This window comes from Staurois parvus, unplaced genomic scaffold (assembly GCF_062004578.1).
Source record: "Staurois parvus isolate SC_StPar_1 unplaced genomic scaffold, SC_StPar_1.0 ptg000029l, whole genome shotgun sequence".
Lineage (NCBI taxonomy): Eukaryota > Metazoa > Chordata > Amphibia > Anura > Ranidae > Staurois > Staurois parvus.
This window is the reverse complement of record NW_028317825.1, coordinates 9,411,281-9,432,111: the sequence shown is the minus strand read 5'-3', so window position 1 is coordinate 9,432,111 and position 20,831 is coordinate 9,411,281. Positions and strand designations below refer to the sequence as shown.

Below are 20,831 nucleotides of genomic sequence, written 5' to 3'. Positions count from 1 at the left end.
AGCAAACGTGTCAGGGTGCCGTTAACTCTTAATGACTTCTGAGCCCCCACCCATGCATCTAGAAACGCAGTGCACTTTCAGGTGCTTTTGCGCCATGTAGTTGCCATGCTGCTATGGTTTTTAAAAAGTTCCAGGAAACTGTTTCCCGCAGATGCATCAACCCACTCAAATGGGTTGCTTTGCCCGTTCAAACGCGGCACACGGGAATCACATAAATGTGAACCTAGACTAAGCTGCTGGAGTTTAGCTTCAATTTGTTAATCTGGGTATACATTTATTTCAGGTACTTATATAGCGCCTTCAATTTACACAGCACTTTACATATATATTTTACATTCACATCAGTCCCAGTCCCCAAGGGGTGTACAATGTAAGGTCCCTAACCTACATACACATCCTAGGGCCAATTTAAACAGGAGCCAATTAACCTATCAGCATGTCTTTGGAGTGTGGAAGGAAACCGGAGTACCCAGAGGAAACCCACGCAGGCACAGGGAGAACATGCAAACTCCAGGCAGTGCTGTGGTTGAGATTTGAACCAATGACCTTAGTACTGCCAGGCAGAAGTTATAACCATTTAGCCACTGTGCTGAGTTTTTTTTGTTTTGCTGTTCAACCAATGGGTTGAATGGGGGGGAAATCCTTGATCCCTATACCAACACTAGCAATGTTGATGCAGGGATTTCCCCCACTGTGTTTGTTTTCTGACAGAGGGGACTACCCCAACCCACATTCCTCTCCCCCATTCCCCCCCACCCAATCCTGGTTAGAATACACAGATCAGCACTTGCAGGCATTGGCTGCAAGAATTGACGGCACGCTGGTCTTCCAGTAAGACTGTTTAACAGAAGCCAGTCATTAAATTAGTTCTGTGGAACAGACAGCAGTACACATGTACCAAAAATCGATCAGTTCCTGCTGAACCAGCCAACTTTCCTTATGTGTATACCCAGCTTTAGAGTATCTATATCTGCTAGTTCATCCAACCCCCCCCCCCCCCCCCCAAGACTGACAAAGCTGATGTTCAAAGGTGCCTCTGTTGCTCCTTCATCCAGAGTGGAGGCACTTTAATACAGGAGGTGTGACAGTAGCCAGATCACCAGATGAAAACAGAGGGTAAAAAGCCTAAGGAAAAGAAAACTAATGCAGCTACCACATCTAATGGTTGGTAAGCACTTTGTTTTTGGGTTTAGGGGCCAATTCACACTACATGCATTTCAGGTACTTTTTTTTTTTTTTTTTTTCTTCTACATTCAGAACGCACAGAAAGTATGTTATATGGTTGTCAGTGTCCTAGTTCACATCAGTACTTGCAGTTCCAATGCGTTCCAGTTGCAGAAAAAAAAAGTAGAACATGCATTTTTTTCTGCGCAGAACTGTACTGGAACAGGTAAAACACATAAAAAATGCACTGGAATGCACCTGTCCCTATTTAAATTGAAGAAAAAGAGAGGGGAAAAAATAAACTGGAACTCATCAAAAACGTGCATGCGAAATGCATCCGGACTGCATTTCTATAGTGTGAACCGGCCCTAATACCGCTTTAAGCCCTGCTTCACACCAAATGCGACTTTAAAATCACGCTACTTTGCTTGAAGTAGCGTGATGTCAAAGCTGCAGATCAGTGCATTTTTTTTTTTTTTTTTACCTCCAATTTTACTACGGCCTGCAACTTCATTTAACAAAAGTCAATGCAAGTTGCAATGAAATTGGAAGAAAGTAGTGCAGGAACTATTTTTCATATTGCGCTACTTCAGATTACACTGATAACGTTCCATAGAAGTACATTACCTGCTACTTCAGGTGCGATTTGTAAATCGCATGTCACATCTGAAGTCGCATCGATGTGAACCAGGGCTAGAGTATAACTAAAGGCAAAACTTGTATTTCCCAAGATGTCTTTCAGGACAGGACCTGAGAGATCATGGCTGCTCCCACAGGTGACGGGAAACTCAACAAATTATTTTAAAGGATGCCTCCAGCCACTCCTTACGTGTTTCCTCTGGCCTGGCAGGAACATCTGTGGGGAGCTGTGATGTCTGAGGGCTGTCCTGGAGATGTGTTCCCCTACCTAAAGGCAAAACCTTTTAGAGTAGAGATGGATTATAACATCTGTCAGTTTTTATTGCTGTCTGTGTCCCAGTTAGGGAGATTTACTCTCCTTGTTTATCCTGTTTTCCGTTATCACCCAAAGTAAAAAAAAATCCCAACTTTTGGGAGGTCTCTAGAAAAGTAATGGAGGGCGAAGCTTCTAATGTGCACACTAGTTATGGTGACAGCCCAGAATTCCCTCACTTTGGAAGGATTTACTCTCGCTGTTTTAGTTATGTGCAGGGAAGTCTCCCCAATGGAACACAGATAGCAAAAAAAAACTGATGGAGTTATATCCCTCCTTTACACCAGCCTTTCTCAACCAGGGTGCCTTGGGTTCTCTAAGGGGTGCCTTAGCAAAATGTCTAAAAATTGCCCAAAACTTGTATTCAAGTCAGCGGGAGGAACAAGCCCACCTTTTAGTTACACAAAGTCACAGGTTTTCATTGTGCACCATTACGACCTAGCCATCGGCGTCCTGACAACCAATGACATCATCTGTTGATAAGGAGGATGTCCGCTACCTGCACAGCATCCTAGTTTGACCCTCCGCTTCCCCTCTCTATCAGTGCTGGGGTCTCATTAGCTCAGTGATAGAGAAAAACTGAGGGAGAAGAGAAACATTGGAATACTAGTCAGTACCAGTGTGCAGAAGTGTATTTGCTTTGAAATAATAAATCACCTCTAATGTTGGGTGTCCTACATGTGTGGATGTTGCTGTATTATATAAAACTGTTAGAATAGCTTTTCACATTTTAGAATGGGGTGCCTCAAGACTGTCCATAATTTTTAAAGGGTGCCTTGACTGAAAAAAGGTTGAGGAACTCCAAAATGAAAAAAAATTGCCATTAAAGCAGAGTTCCAGCTGGAAAAAAAAAAGTCGGCAGCTACAAAAACTGTAAATGCTGATTTTTAACCACTTCCATACCGGGCACTTTTACCCCCTTCCTGCCCAGGCCAATTTTCAGGTTTCAGCGCTCTCACACTTTGACAATTGCGCGGTCATACAACACTGTACCCAAACTAAAATTTTATCATTTTCTTCACACAACTAGAGCTTTCTTTGGTGGTATTTAATCACCAGTGGGGTTTTTTATTTTTTGCTAAATTAACAAAAAAAGACCAAAAATTTTGAAAAAGTTTTCCTTTGTTTCTGTTATAAAAGTTTTCGAATAAACAATTGTTCTTCATATATTTAGGCCGAGATGTATTCTGCTACATGTCTTTGGTGAAAATAACCCAAATTAGTATTTATTATTTAGTCTGTAGGAAAGTTATAGAGTTCACAAACTATGGTATAGATCTGAAAATTGATCAATCCTGAAGTACTGACGGCCAATCTAATTTCTTGAGGTCCAAGAATGTCAGAACAGTACAGATATCCCCTAAATGACCCCTTTTTGCAAAGTAGACAGTCCAACGTATTTCATAACAACCATGGCGAGTTTTTTGAAGTTGTAATTTTTTTGTCATAATTTTTCAAAAATGAAGAATTAAAGATTTTCACTTTTTTTTTTTACATACTGTCACCAGTGCAGTACAGTGTCATCATATAACTAGCATGGTGGTGATCAGGGACACTGGTGACAGTACGAAAAAAAAATTTTTTTTTATTTTTCATTACATTTTTTCTTTTTAAGATTTTTTTTTATTCATATGTCACTATGACCAAAGTAGTATAATGTTACCATAGTAACATTGTACTACTTTGGGGAAGTGATATAATAATTTTTTTTTTTTTTTTTTTTACACAATTTGCTTATAACAAAGAATTACTTTGCTATAAGCAAGCATTTAACTGAATGAAATCGATTCATTCAGGATTTTTTTTTTTTACTTAACTGTGATTTGGCCACAGCTAATCACATGACACAGCTGGGCTGTTACTGCCCCAGCTTGTGCATGTGATCGCTTTGACCATTCACAGCTAGCCACACTTGTATACAATGGATGGCACGATAGGAAACTATCCATTGTATACAACTGTCATGTGACCTGCTGTGATTGGTCACATGGTACTGGCAATGGGGCCGGTACACAGATCTTTCATCGGCCGTGTCCGAGGTACACGGTCAGTGACAGATTGCGCGGCTCTGCTGGCATGCAAACTGCGCATGCTTGAAAGGACACCATATGACGTCCACCCGGAGGCCGGGTGGGAACCGGTTAAAATACAGCCACTCACCTGTCCCTTGATCCAGCTGTGTCCTCACCACCGCTGGTTTCACCGGCCGTCTTCTCTCCCTGGCATCTCTAGTGTGGGCACCTGGCTGTGACGCTTGTGACTTCACAGCCAGATGCCCACTGAGCATGCACGAGAAACGCTGCGCTTTGTGAATGGGCCCCGTAGTCTCCTGGGACCTGTCGTGTATTCCAGAAGACTACGGGGAGGACATATTTCTAGGCGATCGCAGCGGAAGTGGGTACCTGTCAAATTTGGTACCCGCTTCACCCCCACTCTCTAAAGGTGCCAATCCTTAATGGGGAGCGGGAGACAAAGCATTTAAGCGGAACTTCCCCTTTGGGTGAAGCTGCACTTTAATTCTACTTTAAGCTCAGCACACATTACAATCTTATTATATGACCGCCTTTAGATCTAACAAAAGTATGTAGTGGATAGGTGTGCCTATTTGGTTAGGTTCTCATAGTACATAGATTTGGTAGTTCAACCCCCTCGCTCTTACAAAATCTTTGATTTAGTTTTTTTCTTTGTTTGTCTCTGCCTCCATTCTTATCTAGGCGACAATGACATTTCAGTCTCCTGCTGCCTCTGGGGCTATGGACATCACATATTCCAGTAGTAATGAGCTCAGGTGTGTTTGGACACCCACTTGAGCTATCCCATAGGCAGATTCCCTTCACCCCTTATATACGTGCAGATACAGGACAGACAATGCCTCTACCACCAATGATTAGAGGACAGTAATGCCTTTTGGGATACCGACATCACACATATACCAGGAGGCAATACTTCCCTTATTCACGGAACCATGTGCAAGGCATACCAGATGTTGTGCTTGTGCAGTGCAGACAGAGATCTGGCCCTATGACTTTGTTTACATATTGCTCTATGTTTGGAGGATAGCAAAGCCTCTCCTCCCATATGAGGTATTCCAGTGGGAAAATGTTAATGGACGGTAGTAATGCCTCCAGGTATGTGATATTCTAGGATGCAAAACTATCCTCCATTCATAGAACAATAAATAAAGACCCAGTGCCAGATCTCTGTATACGCCTGTGCAAGATTTGGCAATGTGTCTTTGGAGCAATGTGGAAACAGGTGACTATTTCTCAGTCCTGCGCAAATGGTCATATATGGAATGAAATTCAGCCGGTCCCTGCTGGAATCAAAGAATTTTGATCTATCTATGGGCAACATAGCAATTCAACTTACTAATAAAACTTTTTTTTTAGTATAAAGTTCATAATTGTTTTCAGTAACTATCTGCTACTAATGCTACTTTTTTTTTTTTTTTTAACTTGCTCAGAAATGATAACATCTACTTTTTTTAAACATTACAGAGTATTTTGCAAGGGGAGACTTCATTACATCCTATTTTGCAAGTCATTGTAAGTATTACTCCAGTATTTGGATTTTTTTTTTTTTACCTATCATTAAATTAAAATTTTGTGTTGGGTAAACCGCTGAACACAGTTGAAATACATATGTGACCTGCGCTGTTGGCAAAGGTTTTGTAATTCTGCTAAGCCAATTTTGTGATTCATACTTCCACTTATTATCGCACATAACTATTGTGAGCAGCAGGGAACAGCTTGGTGAAGAACCAACTCTCAAATTGCTGGTTGGATAATGAAGGAAAAGCACTAAAAATAAGTAAGGTCACTAAAGTAGCAATTTGGTGTGCACTGGATGGAGGGGGGTGGCAGTACTGGAGCAAATTTCATTGAGGGAGTGCAGTGTTGGAGCTGGCGTTGGAGTAGATTTTCGGGAGGGTGGGAATGGGAAATGGAGTGGTGGAGGTCTGCTGGTTATGGGGCTGATATGAAGTCTAAAGATGTTTTTGGGTTTGGGAAGGATCTAAGCCTGAAGGTATGTAGGTATTGGGGCTGATCTAAGATCTCAATGGGCAGACATTGGTGCTGATCTGAAGACTGCCAAAACGTGGGCTGACCTGAGGTCCTAAGTATACACTTGTTTTGTGTGTGCATTCGTTAAAATAATGAATTAGTTTATTTGCCATTGGCTGTGCAACTATAAGTGCATTAATGTACACTGGTACGTTGGTTATATGATGATTGCAAAGATGGCACTTAAAGTAAAAGGTTTTTTTTCATTTTGTATAGAGTAAGTTAGGGTTGTCCCCTGTCATTTTTTTGCCATGTGTCCTGTAGGAGAAATTTCCCTTCACTTCCTGTCCTAAAGCTAAAACAGTAAGTGAGAAGAATTGCCTTCAAAGTGAGGGGATCCCAGTGTGATTAAAGGGTCACCAGGACTAGTGTCCCAATTGGTCAGTCTGTGTCCAGGGCTGATCACTTGCATGTGATCACAGCATGGGAGATTATATGCGATTAGCTGGGAGAGCTGGCAGCATCCCATTGCTAATCGCAGCAACACCCACTGGGGTTCTCGCATGTAATTTCCGGCAGGGTGCATTCGCAGGTGTGAATGCACCCGAACAGTAAACAGAACAAATAGTCAATATCCCTAACGGGCACAGATGGCAATGGAAACTAACAGGTGTTCTAAGCCCTCTCCACTCTATCCAAAACTCAAAAGAAAGTAGGAGAAAATAGCAAATTTTAGGTTGATACCAGAACAAACAAAGGGGAAAACTTCTAATGGGGGAATTGGTTCTGGTGACGACCAGCAATGTCCTCACTTTGGTGGGATCTCCTTTCACTTCCTGTTTTCGTTATGGGTCAGGAAGGGAATTCTCCCCAATGTGACGCAACCGTAAAACTGACATTGTTGACATGTCAGTTTTACGGTTCACATGAGTTATAACCCACCCTTACTCTTATCTGAAATGGTAAGAGTTCTACCTTTTTAGTTCTTTAATATAAAATTGGTTCCAGAGATGACTTGAAACTCCTCCATTATTTTATACATGCACATTCAGGCAGAGTGTATGATTAAGCAGCAGATGTTCTAGATGCAAACAGTCGATAGCTTGCTTGTTCCTCCATGTTTGACCACTATCTAATGGCTGTGACCAAGGTTTCTGTATGGCTTGCTCAACTTCTTGATTTCCAGATTTGAGTATCAAAATATGTTGAATTGCATTGTCATCATTTACACATAATCTGATTTTACCTTTTTTAAAGTGTTACTAAACCCACAACAGCAAAATCAGTCTGTATATGCAGTAAAGCATGCTTGTTCTACTTATTGTGGAACCTAAGGGGTTAATCCTCTGCATTGTGTGAAGAGACTGTTTGATCCTTTCTTCTCTGTCCCTCTTGTTGAAATGACCACTTAATACAGACTGAATCCATAGTCACATTCTCAGTTTGATGTGTATTGCTAGAGAGTCTGTTTGATCCTGACTTCTCTGATCATCCCCTTCTTCCAGTGTCCCCCTCTTTTCTCCTGATAAGACATATTGTGTGCAGTCACTCTGCATATGCTCAATTTGGTGTGTATTGCTAGAGAGGGTTTTTTTTTTTTTTTGGGAGAGTGCATGCGATCAACACAGGGCCAATCGGCACTGTCCAGACAGAGGGTCAAGGGTTTCACACCCTCCTAGAGCAGAAATAAAACTCCTCCTACAAGCTTTAACAAGTGCTCTGCTGAAGTCACAAGATTGCTCTAACTGCTGATGAGAAAAGGTATTTAGCAGTTTAGATTTGCTAAAATAATGCATTTCCATGTGTGTACTGTGGGAGACCAGATAGTGAATGCAGGGTCCTGGGTTTAGTATCACTTTAAATATTCCAACTTCTATACGCTTCAATTCTGTTTTGTACCTGATTAGTTCCGTAAAGCTAGAGATCATTTGGTTTTGGTTTTTTTTTGGGGGGGGGGGGGGGTGATGAGTGGGGGCTGAACAGAAAGAAAACGGATACCTCCATCTACACAAGCGAGATGGATGGAGGAATCCCTTTGCTAGTAAATTGTTTTTTGATAGTGCTATTAGAATAAACTGATCAGCAGCTGCAGCCGCTGATCAACAAAAGTGTTAGTTTGACAGAAGTGTAACAACTGACTTCCATCAAACAGGGATGACCACACAGATCAAAATTCATCTGGTCGCTGCTGAACCAGTCACATTCCAATCCATCTATAGCCACCTACTCCTGCACTGAATCAGAATAGTTTTCTCAAGTCGTCTTCCAGGACAGCCCATGAGACGTGGAGCTCCTCCCATGGGAGAGAAAACACGTTACCCCCCTCAGAGAATAAAAGGCGGTTCCCCAAGCCTCAGTTTTTAATGGTTCCTCTGGACGGGGGTAACATGTTTCCTGGAACAATGTAAAAAGTACTTTCCCCTGGGCTGGCTGGAAGCTAGGTTGGTGGGGGGAGGTTCACTCAAAATCTCCTGTCTTTTAGCCCTGCAGCACTCTCCTCTAGGGGTGGTAGGAGAATAGGCTGTAACAGTCTGAGCCATCCCAGGGTCCAGAGATGGCCAGGACGGTGGTGACATTCCCTCAGCTGGTTTATGTCCCACTATCTGTGAAGGGAAGTAGGGTGGTCTCCACGGCCTTACTTTCACTTGCCAGCTGCATTCTGTGGAAATGTAGGTGGCTGAGTTCCTCTGCTGCCCAGCCTTCCTCCTCATGCGGCAGGGGGCAGAGCTTCTGCGTTCCAGACTGGATCCGGATATTGTAGTGACATCATATCCAGGTGGTGAGTGATGTCATCATCTGGCGCCGGGGACTCTAGTTCTGATCCACATTTGAAAAAGTGCTCATTGCTTACTGTTCAGGCAGCTGGTGCGGTGGTCTTCGCTACAGCAGAGGCTGAAATGGAAAGACTGGCATTTATGCATCCTCCCACAACTGCTACTCAGGTGGTTGATTGCGGGCAAGCAGGCACCAGCTCCTCTCAGGTAATTTCAGTGGGGAGGGCTCCCAGATGTATTCCTGTGCAGGATCTTATTTCTGTCACATATAGCTCCTGGGGTGATGGACTGTTTTCTAACAGAGCACATTTGCTCCTCCTGCTAGAGCACAGGGTGTGTTATCTAGTGAAATAGTGGCTGAAGATCCCCTTTGTTCTTCTGTTATTTGTTTACAGACTAAGGATCAGGACAAAGGTCCAGACCATGGCCCCAAGAGAAGGAAGTGTGCGGTTTGTGCGGCCAAATTGGTATTTTCTTGGATCAAGCCCTTGTGCCAGTCTTGTATTAATAGTCTTGTAAAGGAAGATTCTTTACTCAATGTGTGTCAAATTGCTGTCGTCAGTCAATAATGAATTGGTAACCACGTTCAGTTCCTTGAAGACTTTTTTTTTTTTTTGGAGGATTTTTAAAAAAACCTACCCCACCTCCACCTTCCTCAGGGGAAGCCGGCCCTTCCACAGGCAGGACCTATACATCTCTTGAGATCAGACGAGAGGTCATGGGTAAGGCTTCGATGATGAACTCCACATCCTCTTCAGAAAGCGAGGATCAGGGGAGTTCTTCAGAAGAAGAGGGAGAGGGCTCTGCTTTTTAGTTCCTCTAGATACAAGCTCTCTAGTTGAAGTAGATGAATTGCAGAAGGCCATTTAGTTGCCTAAGTCTCACTTAGTTGGTGGTACATCTAGAGAGGAAATTTTTAAATTTCCTATGCTTTTTAAAGCTGTTGGGTTTTTGGCGGATTCTTCAGTGGAAACAGAATGGCAGCTATATCGTCAGCTCTGGTAAATTCCGCTAGAAGATCACTTCGGCTAAAGACGTGGTTTGGTGTTTCTGCTTCTAAGGCGCGGTTGTGTGCCTTGCTCTTTTCGGTAGATCTTTGGCCCCAGATTACAGGAGGCGTTAGAGCACACAGCTGATAAGAAAAAGGCCTTCCCAGAAAAGAAAAGGACGCAGGGTTTTAGGTGGCTTTTTCATAGCCAAAGACAACAAGCCGACCAAGGTAAAGAGGCCAGGCCAAGGAAACGTTGGTCAGGTAACAAAGGTAAAGGAGGAATCTTGTTTAATCCTCCTCAGCCCTCCTCCAAGACCCAATAACTCCTTCCTCCCCAGAGGGAGGAAGATTGGTGGCCTTCCTCCCACCTTGGGAGTCTGTCGCCTTTAGTCCGTTCGTTGTTCTGATAAGTCAGGGTTACAGGCTGGAGTCCAACTCCCCCCCCCCCCCCCCAAAGGTTTTTGATCACATACTGTATCTATCTCGGGATCAGGAGAAAACAAGTGCATTGTGCTTGCAGATAAGAGAAATGGTAGATCAGAGGGTGTTGGTCCCAATTTCGGAAGAAAGGGGTCAGGGTTTCTATTCTCACATTTTTTGTGGTGAAAAAATTCTCAGGCAAATTTCGCCTGTTTCTGAATTTGCAACCTCTCAACAAGTCAAAGTACAGACATTTTCGTATGGAGTCGATATTCTCTCTGGTATATCCTGTGTCAAGAATGTTTTATGGTGACCCTAGATCTGAGGGATGCATACCTTTTTTTTATAGAATCGTTACTCGGGGGACACAGAATCGTTACTCGGGGGACACAGAATCGTTACTCGGGGGACACAGAATCGTTACTCGGGGGACACAGAATCGTTACTCGGGGGACACAGAATCGTTACTCGGGGGACACAGAATCGTTACTCGGGGGACACAGAATCGTTACTCGGGGGACACAGAATCGTTACTCGGGGGACACAGAATCGTTACTCGGGGGACACAGAATCGTTACTCGGGGGACACAGAATCGTTACTCGGGGGACACAGAATCGTTACTCGGGGGACACAGAATCGTTACTCGGGGGACACAGAATCGTTACTCGGGGGACACAGAATCGTTACTCGGGGGACACAGAATCGTTACTCGGGGACACAGAATCGTTGAATTAAAGAGTATGTCAGACAACACGCAGAGGAGTGGCAGAGGAGGCAATGTTTCAGGAGCGAGCAGACGTGGCAGCAGAGGAAGGGGTCGAGGCAGCACTAGTCGCAGCCAGAGGCCAGTGCTCCCGGTGTCATCCAGCGGTCGTGTCTCCACCGACAACCCTGCCGTCATCGATTGGTTGGCTCGGTCGTCTTCCTCTTCCCAGGTCACCTCTGACACCTACAGCCAACGGTCGGTGGGTACGTCAGACACAACCGTTAGTTGGCATGGCCCGGGAGCAAGCCCACTGAAATCACGTGTCCTCTACCTGCCCCTGTCCTTTGGTGTTCCCTCACCAAGCGAAGTATCGCATGCTGTGGGCTCAGCCCCACTGTACAGTGAGGAAGAGCTAACAGAGGGCGTTCAGGAACGGGGGGAGACATCCGCCTCTTCAGCAGCCAAGCGAAGAAGTACTGGCGAGGAGAGTGGCTCGGTAGCCGGTCTAGAGACAGGTCTGTCTCCTGACCCACACGCAGCCGAGGGGGCTAGTAGTGAGGCGGAGACCCTAATTGATGATGATGAGGCTGATCGCACTTGGCAGCCTAATCGTCATCAGGCTATTGCTTCCGCATCATCAGGAGAAGAGGGTGCCAGCTTGGCAGCGAGCAAAACAGTCGGCGGGTTGCCCAGGAGGCAGCAGGGTCGCAGCAGTGTCAGTGGAGGCAAACGGCCACGGAGTAGAGCACCAGCTCCACTGCAGCCTACCACCACGGCCAGTAGTGGTGCCGGTGTGCACGGAGGAAGTATCAGTCAGCCAGTGAGGAGTAGCGGGGGCAAAGTTTCCTACTCGGCGGTGTGGCAATTTTTCGTCAAGCCGCCCGAGGAAGTAAACGTAGCCGTATGTCGACTATGTGGCCAGAAAGTCAAGCGTGGCCAGGGGGCCCATGTTGGGACTACAGCGTTGCGTCAGCATATGCAGCGTCGCCATTCGGTGGCCTGGGAAAACCGTGATAAAGATACGGCGGTTCTGCCTGCCCCAGCCCCCGCTCCATCACCCGCTCCGTTACTTGCTCCGTCACCCGACGTCAATCGCGCTCTATCAGCCAGTCAAGGCTCCAACACCTCTGCTGAGGGGAGTTGTCGCTCGTTGGCATCTTCCGCTCGTTCAGATGCTCCTTCTCCTGCTACTCCTCTTCACGGATTCAGTCAGCAGTCTTTCTTGGAATCCGTTTCCAAGAGACAACAGTTTGCGAGCACGCACCCGACGGTGCAGAAGCTGAACGTCCTCCTGTCCAAGTTGCTGGTGCTGCAGTCCCTCCCTTTCCAAGTGGTGGACTCAGCACCTTTCCGAGAAATGTTGGCTTGTGCCGAGCCGCGGTGGAGAGTGCCAAGCCGGCATTTCTTCGCCAAAAAGGCAGTGCCAGCCCTGCATTCACATGTAGAAGAGATGGTGGGCCAGTCTTTGAGCATGTCGGTCTCTGCCAAAGTGCACGGCAGCGCCGACGTGTGGAGCTGTAACTACGGTCAGGGACAGTACATGTCATTTACGGCCCACTGGGTGAACGTGGTGCCGGCACAGCCGCACCAGCAACTTGGACAGGTCACACCGCTTTTGCCTCCACGTTTGCACGTCCTTGGTCCAGCAAAGATGTCCGCCTCTACCACCTCTTCTTCCGCCGTGTCCTCAGCCGCCACCCCCGTGCCAAGTCCCATTACCCGACCGGCATATCACATGTGCAGGGCGCAACGGTGTCACGCTGTGCTGCACCTGGTATGCTTTGGCGAATGTAGTCACACAGGGGAGGAACTTCTGAGTGTAATGAACAGAGAAATCGACAGATGGCTGTCTCCGCGCAAACTGAAAATCGGAACCATGTTGACCGACAATGGAAAGAACATGGTGTCTGCTCTGCGTCAAGGAAGGTTGTGCCATGCGCCATGCATGGCTCACGTGTTCAATCTGGTTGTCAAGCGGTTCCTAAAATCCACCATCCCACTGCAAGATATCCTTAAAATGTCACGTAAACTTTGCATGCATTTCAGCCATTCCTACACCGCAAAGCACACCCTCCTTGAGCTGCAGCGGCAGAACGGAATTCCACAGCATCGCCTGATCTGCGACGTTGCAACAAGGTGGAATTCAACCCTACATATGTTAGACCGCCTTTACGAACAGCGAAAGGCCATCACCGATTTCCTGATGTTACAAGCGGATAAAGGTACTCCCCTGTGTAACTTTGATGTCAGCCATTGGCAGCTCATGCGTGACACCTGCCGCTTGCTCAGGCCCTTTGAGGAGGCCACGCTATTCGTGAGTCGGCAGGACTATGGGATGAACGACGTCATTCCTCTGTTGCACGTCCTGGAACAAATGCTGTTAACAATGGCTGGTCAGGGTGCGGTAGACGTGGCGCACAGATCTCAACGCCACATGACCCCTGTGGGGGCAGGACAGGAAGAAGAGGAGGAGGTAGAGGAGGACATTGGTGCTCAGGAATTATTGAGTGAAATGGGTGGTTTTTCCACTCAGCGGACAGGAGTAGAGGAGCAGGAGCATCTGGTAGAGGAGGAGGAGGAGACAGAGGACCCAGACGCACCGTGGCAGTATGCTGTGGAGATGGAGGCAGGGAGTCCCTCGCATTCCTTGGCACAAATGGCCCATAGCATGCTCGGTTGCTTGCGTAGCGACAGCCGAATAATAATCATCAGACAGAGGGATGACTTTTGGCTGTCCACCTTGTTGGACCCTCGCTACCGTTCAAAAATGGTGGCCTTTTTCACACCTGCTGAGAGGGAGGCCAAAATAACGTACTATAAAAACCACCTATGTAGTCAGTTGGTCTCTGCCTTTGTGCGCCAACGTCCATCCTCAGACACTGTGGGCCCTGTGCGCTCGCGTTCCGCTGCCATGGCAGCAGGGGAGGGGTGGGGTGGTAGGAGCAGTGGCAGCTCCACCAGCAGCGGCTGCCTCAGTCTGCAGTCGATGATGAGTAGCTTTCTTCACCAGCGCAGTGAGGAAACTACTAACCAGCCGCAGCAGCATCAGGTGGACCTGGAGCAGGACCTCAAACAACAGGCTTGGGCCTACTTGGACAGCACCCTGCCAACCGAGGTAGACAATCCCCTTGACTACTGGGCAACGAAACTTGACCTTTGGCCCCAACTAGCTGAATTTGCCCTTGAAAGGCTGTCATGCCCGGCCAGTAGCGTGGCATCGGAGCGCGTGTTTAGTGCGGCAGGAGGTATTGTAACTCCGCGGAGGACACGACTGTCCACCCAAAGTGTGGAGAGACTCACGTTTGTGAAAATGAATCAGGCGTGGATTAGTCTGGATTTCAAACCACCAGTTCCTGACACAACTGACTAAATCCGCCATGAATCATGCCCCTGCCATGTGCCACTTTCAGGTCTCCTCACACTGCTGGTGTGTTGAATTTTTTGACATAGGGTGCTGGCAGATTACGGGCCTCCCATTGCTGCTGCCAGGCCCGTAATCTGCCATGGGCCCCCGTACTGACTCCTCATGCTGCTGCCAGGCCCGTAATCTGTCATGGGCCCCTGTACCGCCTCCTCATGCTGCTGCCAGGTCCAGAGTGTGTCATGGGTCCCTGTACGGCCTCCCATTGCTGCTGTCTCCATCGCCACACTCTGCCATGTGCCACTTTCAGGTCTCCTCACACTGCTGGTGGGTTCCATTTTGTCATAGGGTGCTGTATGGCCTCCCATTGCTGCTGCCAGGCCCGTAATCTGCCATGGGCCCCCGTACCGACTCCTCATGCTGCTGCCAGGCCCGTAATCTGTCATGGGCCCCTGTACCGCCTCCTCATGCTGCTGCCAGGTCCAGAGTGTGTCATGGGTCCCTGTACGGCCTCCCATTGCTGCTGTCTCCGTCGCCACACTCTGCCATGTGCCACTTTCAGGTCTCCTCACACTGCTGGTGGGTTCCATTTTTTCATAGGGTGCTGTATGGCCTCCCATTGCTGCTGCCTCCACCGCCACACTGTGGCTCCACACTCTGGTTTTGGCCCCGTGACTGCCCAAATGAGTGAAGTGTGCGGTGATTCTAAGATCGACGGCACTCATCTGCATGTCGTACTGACTGACAGTATTATTTCTCTTCCCCAGCAGACTCCAAGGGCATTTAAATTAAAGGTACAGTGTTCTGCACTAATATAAAGGCTCTCTGAAGCCTAGAAACACCCTTTTTATAAGTTAAATTCGCAGCGAATATATTCGACTCGAATCGAATTTATTCCGCGAATTCGCCGAATCAGCCGAATCGAATTTTTGAATAATTCGCTCATCTCTACTTGTGATCTACCAGAAATCCCAGATCCTTCTTCACCACTGATTCCCCCAGTTGTAACCTGCCTAGTATGTATGATGCATGCATATTCTTAGCCCCCAAGTGCATAACCTTACATTTATCAACATTAAACCCCATTTGCCACATAGTTGCCCAATTAAACAGTGCAATGAGGTCGGCTTGTAAGTTGAAGACATCCTGTAAGGGCGTTATTCCACTGCACAGTTTGGTGTCATCTGCAAAGACTGAAATGGGATTTTTAATCCCAGACCCTATATTGTTTATAAATATATTAAAAAGTAAGGGTCCCAACACTGAACCTTGGGGTACACCACTGACAACCCTAGACCATTTAGAGTATGAATCATTAACCACTACTCTGAATGCGATCTTTTAGCCAGTTTTCTATCCATTTACATATGAATTTTTCCAAGCCCGTAGACTTTACCTTCCACATTAGCCATCTGTGGGGAACTGTGGCAAACGCTTTTGCAAAATCCAAGTATACTATGTTCACCGCCACCCCTCTGTCCAAGGTTTTTCTCACCCACTCATAAAAAGAAATCAGATTTGTTTGACAACTTCTGTCTTTCATGAATCCATGTTGTCTGTTGCTCTAAAATATTTTTTTCCAGCAAGAATTAATCTATGTGGTCTTTTATTAAACACTGTTAGGCGGCACTGACGGGCACTGTTAGGCAGCACTGACGGGCGGCTCAGATGGGCACTGATATGTGGCATTGATGTGCACTGGTAGGCACTGAAATGTGGCATTGATGTGGCACTGATGGGCACTGGCAGGTGGCATGGATGAGCACTGACAGGTGGCACTAATGGACACTGACAGGTGGCACTGCTGGGGCTACACAAATCATCAGGGCACACTGATCATCAGTACTCTGATGATCTGTGTACATGTCCCCTCCAAGGAATGCCAATTACCGGCTCTCCTCAGGAGCTGTCAGCGTGGCAGCTCGTGAGGAGAGAAATGCCAATAACTGGCATTTCCCTATTTACATGCGATCAGCTGTGATTGGACACAGCTGATCACATGACCGAGCCGACCCCGTCTGATCTGTCTACCCCCGTCTGATCTGTCTACCCCCGTCTGATCTGTCTACCCCCGTCTGATCTGTCTACCCCCGTCTGATCTGTCTACCCAGTTTATAATCTAATTCTCCCTCCCCCCTTGATCCTAGTTTAAATACTCTTCCAGCCTTCCCATAAACCTCGCCCCCAGCACAGCAGGCCCCTTCCATTTAGGTGCAAACCATCTCTAGCATATAGGTTGCGCCCCAAGGAAAAGTCAGCCCAGTGCTCTAGAAACCCAAATCCTTCCCTCTTACACCAGGTCTTCAGCCATGCATTGAGTTCTCTAATCTCCCCCTGTTTTTCCTGAGTTGCTCATGGCATTGGTAATATTTCAGAGAATATCACCTTGGAGCTCCTTCCCTTCAACTTGCAGCCTAGTTCTTTAAATTGATTCTTAAGGAGCCTTCACCTTCCATGTATTCTGTCATTGGTTCCAACATGAACCAAGACAGCTGGGTCATGCTCAGCACCTCCCAGTAATTTATCAACCCAGTCCACCACATGCTGAACTCTGGCACCAGGGAGACAGCATACCATTCGGTTGAGGCGATCCTGGCGACAAATTATTCTATCAGTCCTTCTGATTATAGAATCCCCTACTACCACCAGCTGTCTAGGCCGAACTGCACAACCCTCACCACCCCTCCTAGATGGTCTGCCCTCCCTGCTGTTAGGCATAGCAGTGACATCCAGGACTGCTACCCCTGAGCTTGCTACCCCCACATCTTCACCCAACTTGGCAAATCTATTTGGGAGCTCAAACCCAGGGCCAGCTTTCCTTTTCGGTGAGCCCCTACCACTCCCTCTCGTTACAGTAACCCATCTTCCTACCTGATATTCCTGATTATCCCCTCCCCCTTCCACATCAATCTCATTAGCTACCTGCTCAGAAAGCAGAAGACCCCTTTCCGGGTTGTTCTTTCTGCCCAGTGTTGCAACTTGCTCCTCCAGATCTCTAACGCGAGTTTCCAGACGGGCAAGCCACTCACATCTCTCACAGCGGTATCTATCCTGGAGCTGCTGCTCCATTGCTGCATACATGTGGGGCACACTGCATTGCACAAAACCTTCAACCCTGCTAGGACTCATAACCCAGTTACAATATTAACAGGAAATATCAGTTGTCACTTTCAGATTAGTATACTCCTGTTATAATCTGCTGTTTTCAACTCCGGTTTTTAACGCCACTTATCAAATGTCCACTTGGTCAAAGGTCCAGCGCTCAAAATGAGCAAGCACAGAGTGAGCTCTACAGCAAGTTATATAGGACCTGTATCACCTGTGACCAATTATCTCCTCCCTTTAATTAGCAGACTGAAGGAAGACAAGGAAAGGAAGAATAAAAAAGCTATTTCAAAAGTGACAGAAAAAGGGATTTAAAAAGTAAAAGCTTTTAGCAAGACCCAAAGAAGAAAATAAGACTACAAGCACCAGCAGTCAAAAGTAAAAAATTTCACTCTAACATGCCAGACATGTTAAACCTCTCAGCATGGTACCTGAGGAGCAGTTATTAAAGCAGGAAGGTTTTTTGGATCAGGTAGTGCAAATCTTGGTCAGCTATTGAAAGCTGGTTACTGGAGCTATCTATTTTAAGAAATGGAAGAAATTTATTTCTTGGATGAAGGAAATTTTGAAAACTTCCATTCAGAAAATCTTAGATTTTTTTTTTTTTTTTCAGGAAGGTTTAGACAAGGGCCTATCACTCAGCACCATAAAGGTGCAGGTAGCGGCATTGGGAACATTTATGAACATTTCACTCCTGGGAGATCCTACAGATTCCCGCTTCCTTAAGTCAGTGGCTAGAATGAGGCCCATACCTTCGAAGTCTTGCCCTTCTTGGGACCTCTCATTAGTCTTAAAGGTTTGAGCCTTTGACAGAGGCTTCCGTGAAGCTTGTACCGTGGAAGATAGTATTTCTGGTGGCTATCACTACGGTTCGTAGAATTGGTGAGCTGCAAGCTCTATCAATCAGAGAACCATTCTTGTCGGTTTTTGATGACAGGATAATTCTGAAAACAGACCCTGTTTTTTTGCCGAAAGTAGCCACGGCTTTTCATAGGTCAGAAGACATTGTGCTACCCTTCTTTTGTGCCTCTGCCTTAAATGAGAGAGAAAATTATTTCAGCCTGCTGGATGTAAGGAAATGTCTCTTGCATTACTTGGAAGTATCAAAACAATTCAGAATGTCTGATACTCTATTTGTCCTTTCTTCCTGCAATTGTCGAGGATTTAAGGCTTCTAAGCCAACTATTACCAGATGGATCAAACAAGCCATGTCTTGTTGCTACCAGACTAAAAGGCTGTCGGTACCTTTCATTAATGCACTTTCTATACACTAGGCTGGTAAGTTCTTGCTTATCGTCTCATGGGCTGTCCTGGAAGACGACTTGGGAAAACTGGACTTGGACTTACTGGTAACTCTAATTCCAGGAGTCTTCCAGGACAGCCGGATTCCCACCCGATGCATTATGTTATGCTATTTTGTATTATGTTTTTCAGCTCTGTCCTTAGGTACTTGTGTTTTTATTGAGGCTTGGGCTTGGAGGACCGCCTTTTAATCTCTGAGGGGTAACATGTTTCCTGTCCTGTGGTAGGACCTCTGCGTCTTGTGGGCTGTCCTAGAAGACTCCTGGAAAAAGTTACCAGTAAGTCTAACTCCAGTTTTCCTATGGTCAATGCTAGAATGTTTACAGTTGTGAATAGGTAGGCGCTGTGAAACCATAAAACATATAGTGAAAACAAAATATCTCTCTACATTTTGTAACAAATAATAATTAAAACTGGGTGTGATACTACATACTCCCAGTATTAACTAAACAATAATAAACCATAGTCTTTAGTAAATGTTAAGTGAATCAGTGTTCTAGTAACAGTCCTTTCAAGATACATTGCTGTGGACCAAAAATCTGTGTGCTTTCACCCCGTGCAGATGAAATAAGTGAATTTCTCACTCACCAGACTTATTTGACCCCGGTTAAGGTGGTCAATAGTGCATTGTTATAATATGTACAGAAAGATCTGCCTCTGGCTTTCCTAGGATGTTCCTCATGATCATCGGCACATTGCTGGTAATGGCCCCAGGTGAGTAATCATAGGATTTCAGGTAAACCGACAATAGATGGACTCTAATGGTTCTGGCGGCTGACCAGCATAAAGTTTTAATAATTTACTTTCTGGGATGAGATGCAAAGGTTTTTAGCTTCTGGTAAAAGCACACAGATTTTTGGTCCATAGCAACTTATCTTGAAAGGAATGTTACTAGAACACTGTGATTCAATTTATGTTCACTAAAGACTAAGGTTTATTATTGTTTAGTCAATGCTGGGAGTATGTAGTATCACACCCAGTTTTAAATATTTGTTACAAAATGTAGATAAATGTTTGTTTTGACTATTTTTTATGGTTGCACAGCACCTACCTATTCACGATTGTATATGTGTAAAGTGTATTTAACTTTTTAGGGGCAGCTGTAAATTCTCATTGTTGGCACAGTGTGGGCACAGTATTATTTAACACAATGACACCAGGCGCCACAATATTTTATATTTGAATGTTAGAATGTTTCTTACACCCTTTCCTGAATTCTGTTAGGGGTAAAGTCTGTTGGCTGGTCATCTACAACACCAAGTTGTCAGTTACATATGTACTCTCACCTCAGATCCAAAATAGCAGACTGCTGCTGTTGAGTGGGTCTGTGCTCACAAGCATTCTGCACAGTAGAGATTGCAGAGGAAGCACAGGTCTTCACGATGAACAATCAGTGCTGCATAATTAGGAGTTGGTGGTGGTGGGGAGTAATAGGGTGTTGGCCCTACCTCCATGCATAGGGAATGCGCCTAAATTGGGATTAATCCTGTTGCTGAATTACATCCAGTCCTGAAAACTTAAAATGTAAAGCCCCACACGGTCACGTGTTTTTTTTCTTTAATTTGGACAGCCAGCGGGGGGAGAAGGTCCCCCGCTAGCTGTCACAATGGGGGAGTGGGGGCTGATCCTTTCATAACATGTTACAAGTTGCACCCTGTATATGGTTGTAACATGTTCCAAAGAGTGAACCTATCTTTTAAGAATGAAAATTACAAATCCTTTAGCAGGTAAAATGGCGTACGTGGATTATATGTATTTCAACTGTGATTTAAGCAATTTGCCTAGAGTTTCTTTAAAATCTCAATTCTTATCCATTGAAAGCTACAGAAGTCTGTAAGCTTTGGGCAATACTACCACCTATAGGAGGGTTGAACGCTGATGAGAAAGATTTTTGGCCAGGCCTCTTACTACCAGCATGTCCCTGTTGGGTTGTTGTTTTTTGCTAGTGTTCTAGAAGTAGCAACATTGTTTATTCATTTCTGCTGTGTTAAGCATCATTCACTCAGGTGTTTAGCTACACTGCGTATCCCAGTGGCAAGAATCTACTGGTT

The 20,831-nt window shown here is 45.8% G+C and overlaps 1 protein-coding gene across 1 annotated transcript in view; it reads left to right on the top strand.

Moving 5' to 3' along the window:
- The window catches only part of RPA1 (replication protein A1), a 115,918-nt gene that overhangs the window by 1,263 nt on the left and 93,824 nt on the right, over positions 1–20,831 (top strand). The window contains exon 2 of the mRNA XM_089657719.1: positions 5,614–5,661. Within this exon, the coding sequence (XP_089513845.1) occupies positions 5,614–5,661 (48 nt within the window). The remainder of the gene's footprint in view (positions 1–5,613; positions 5,662–20,831) is intronic.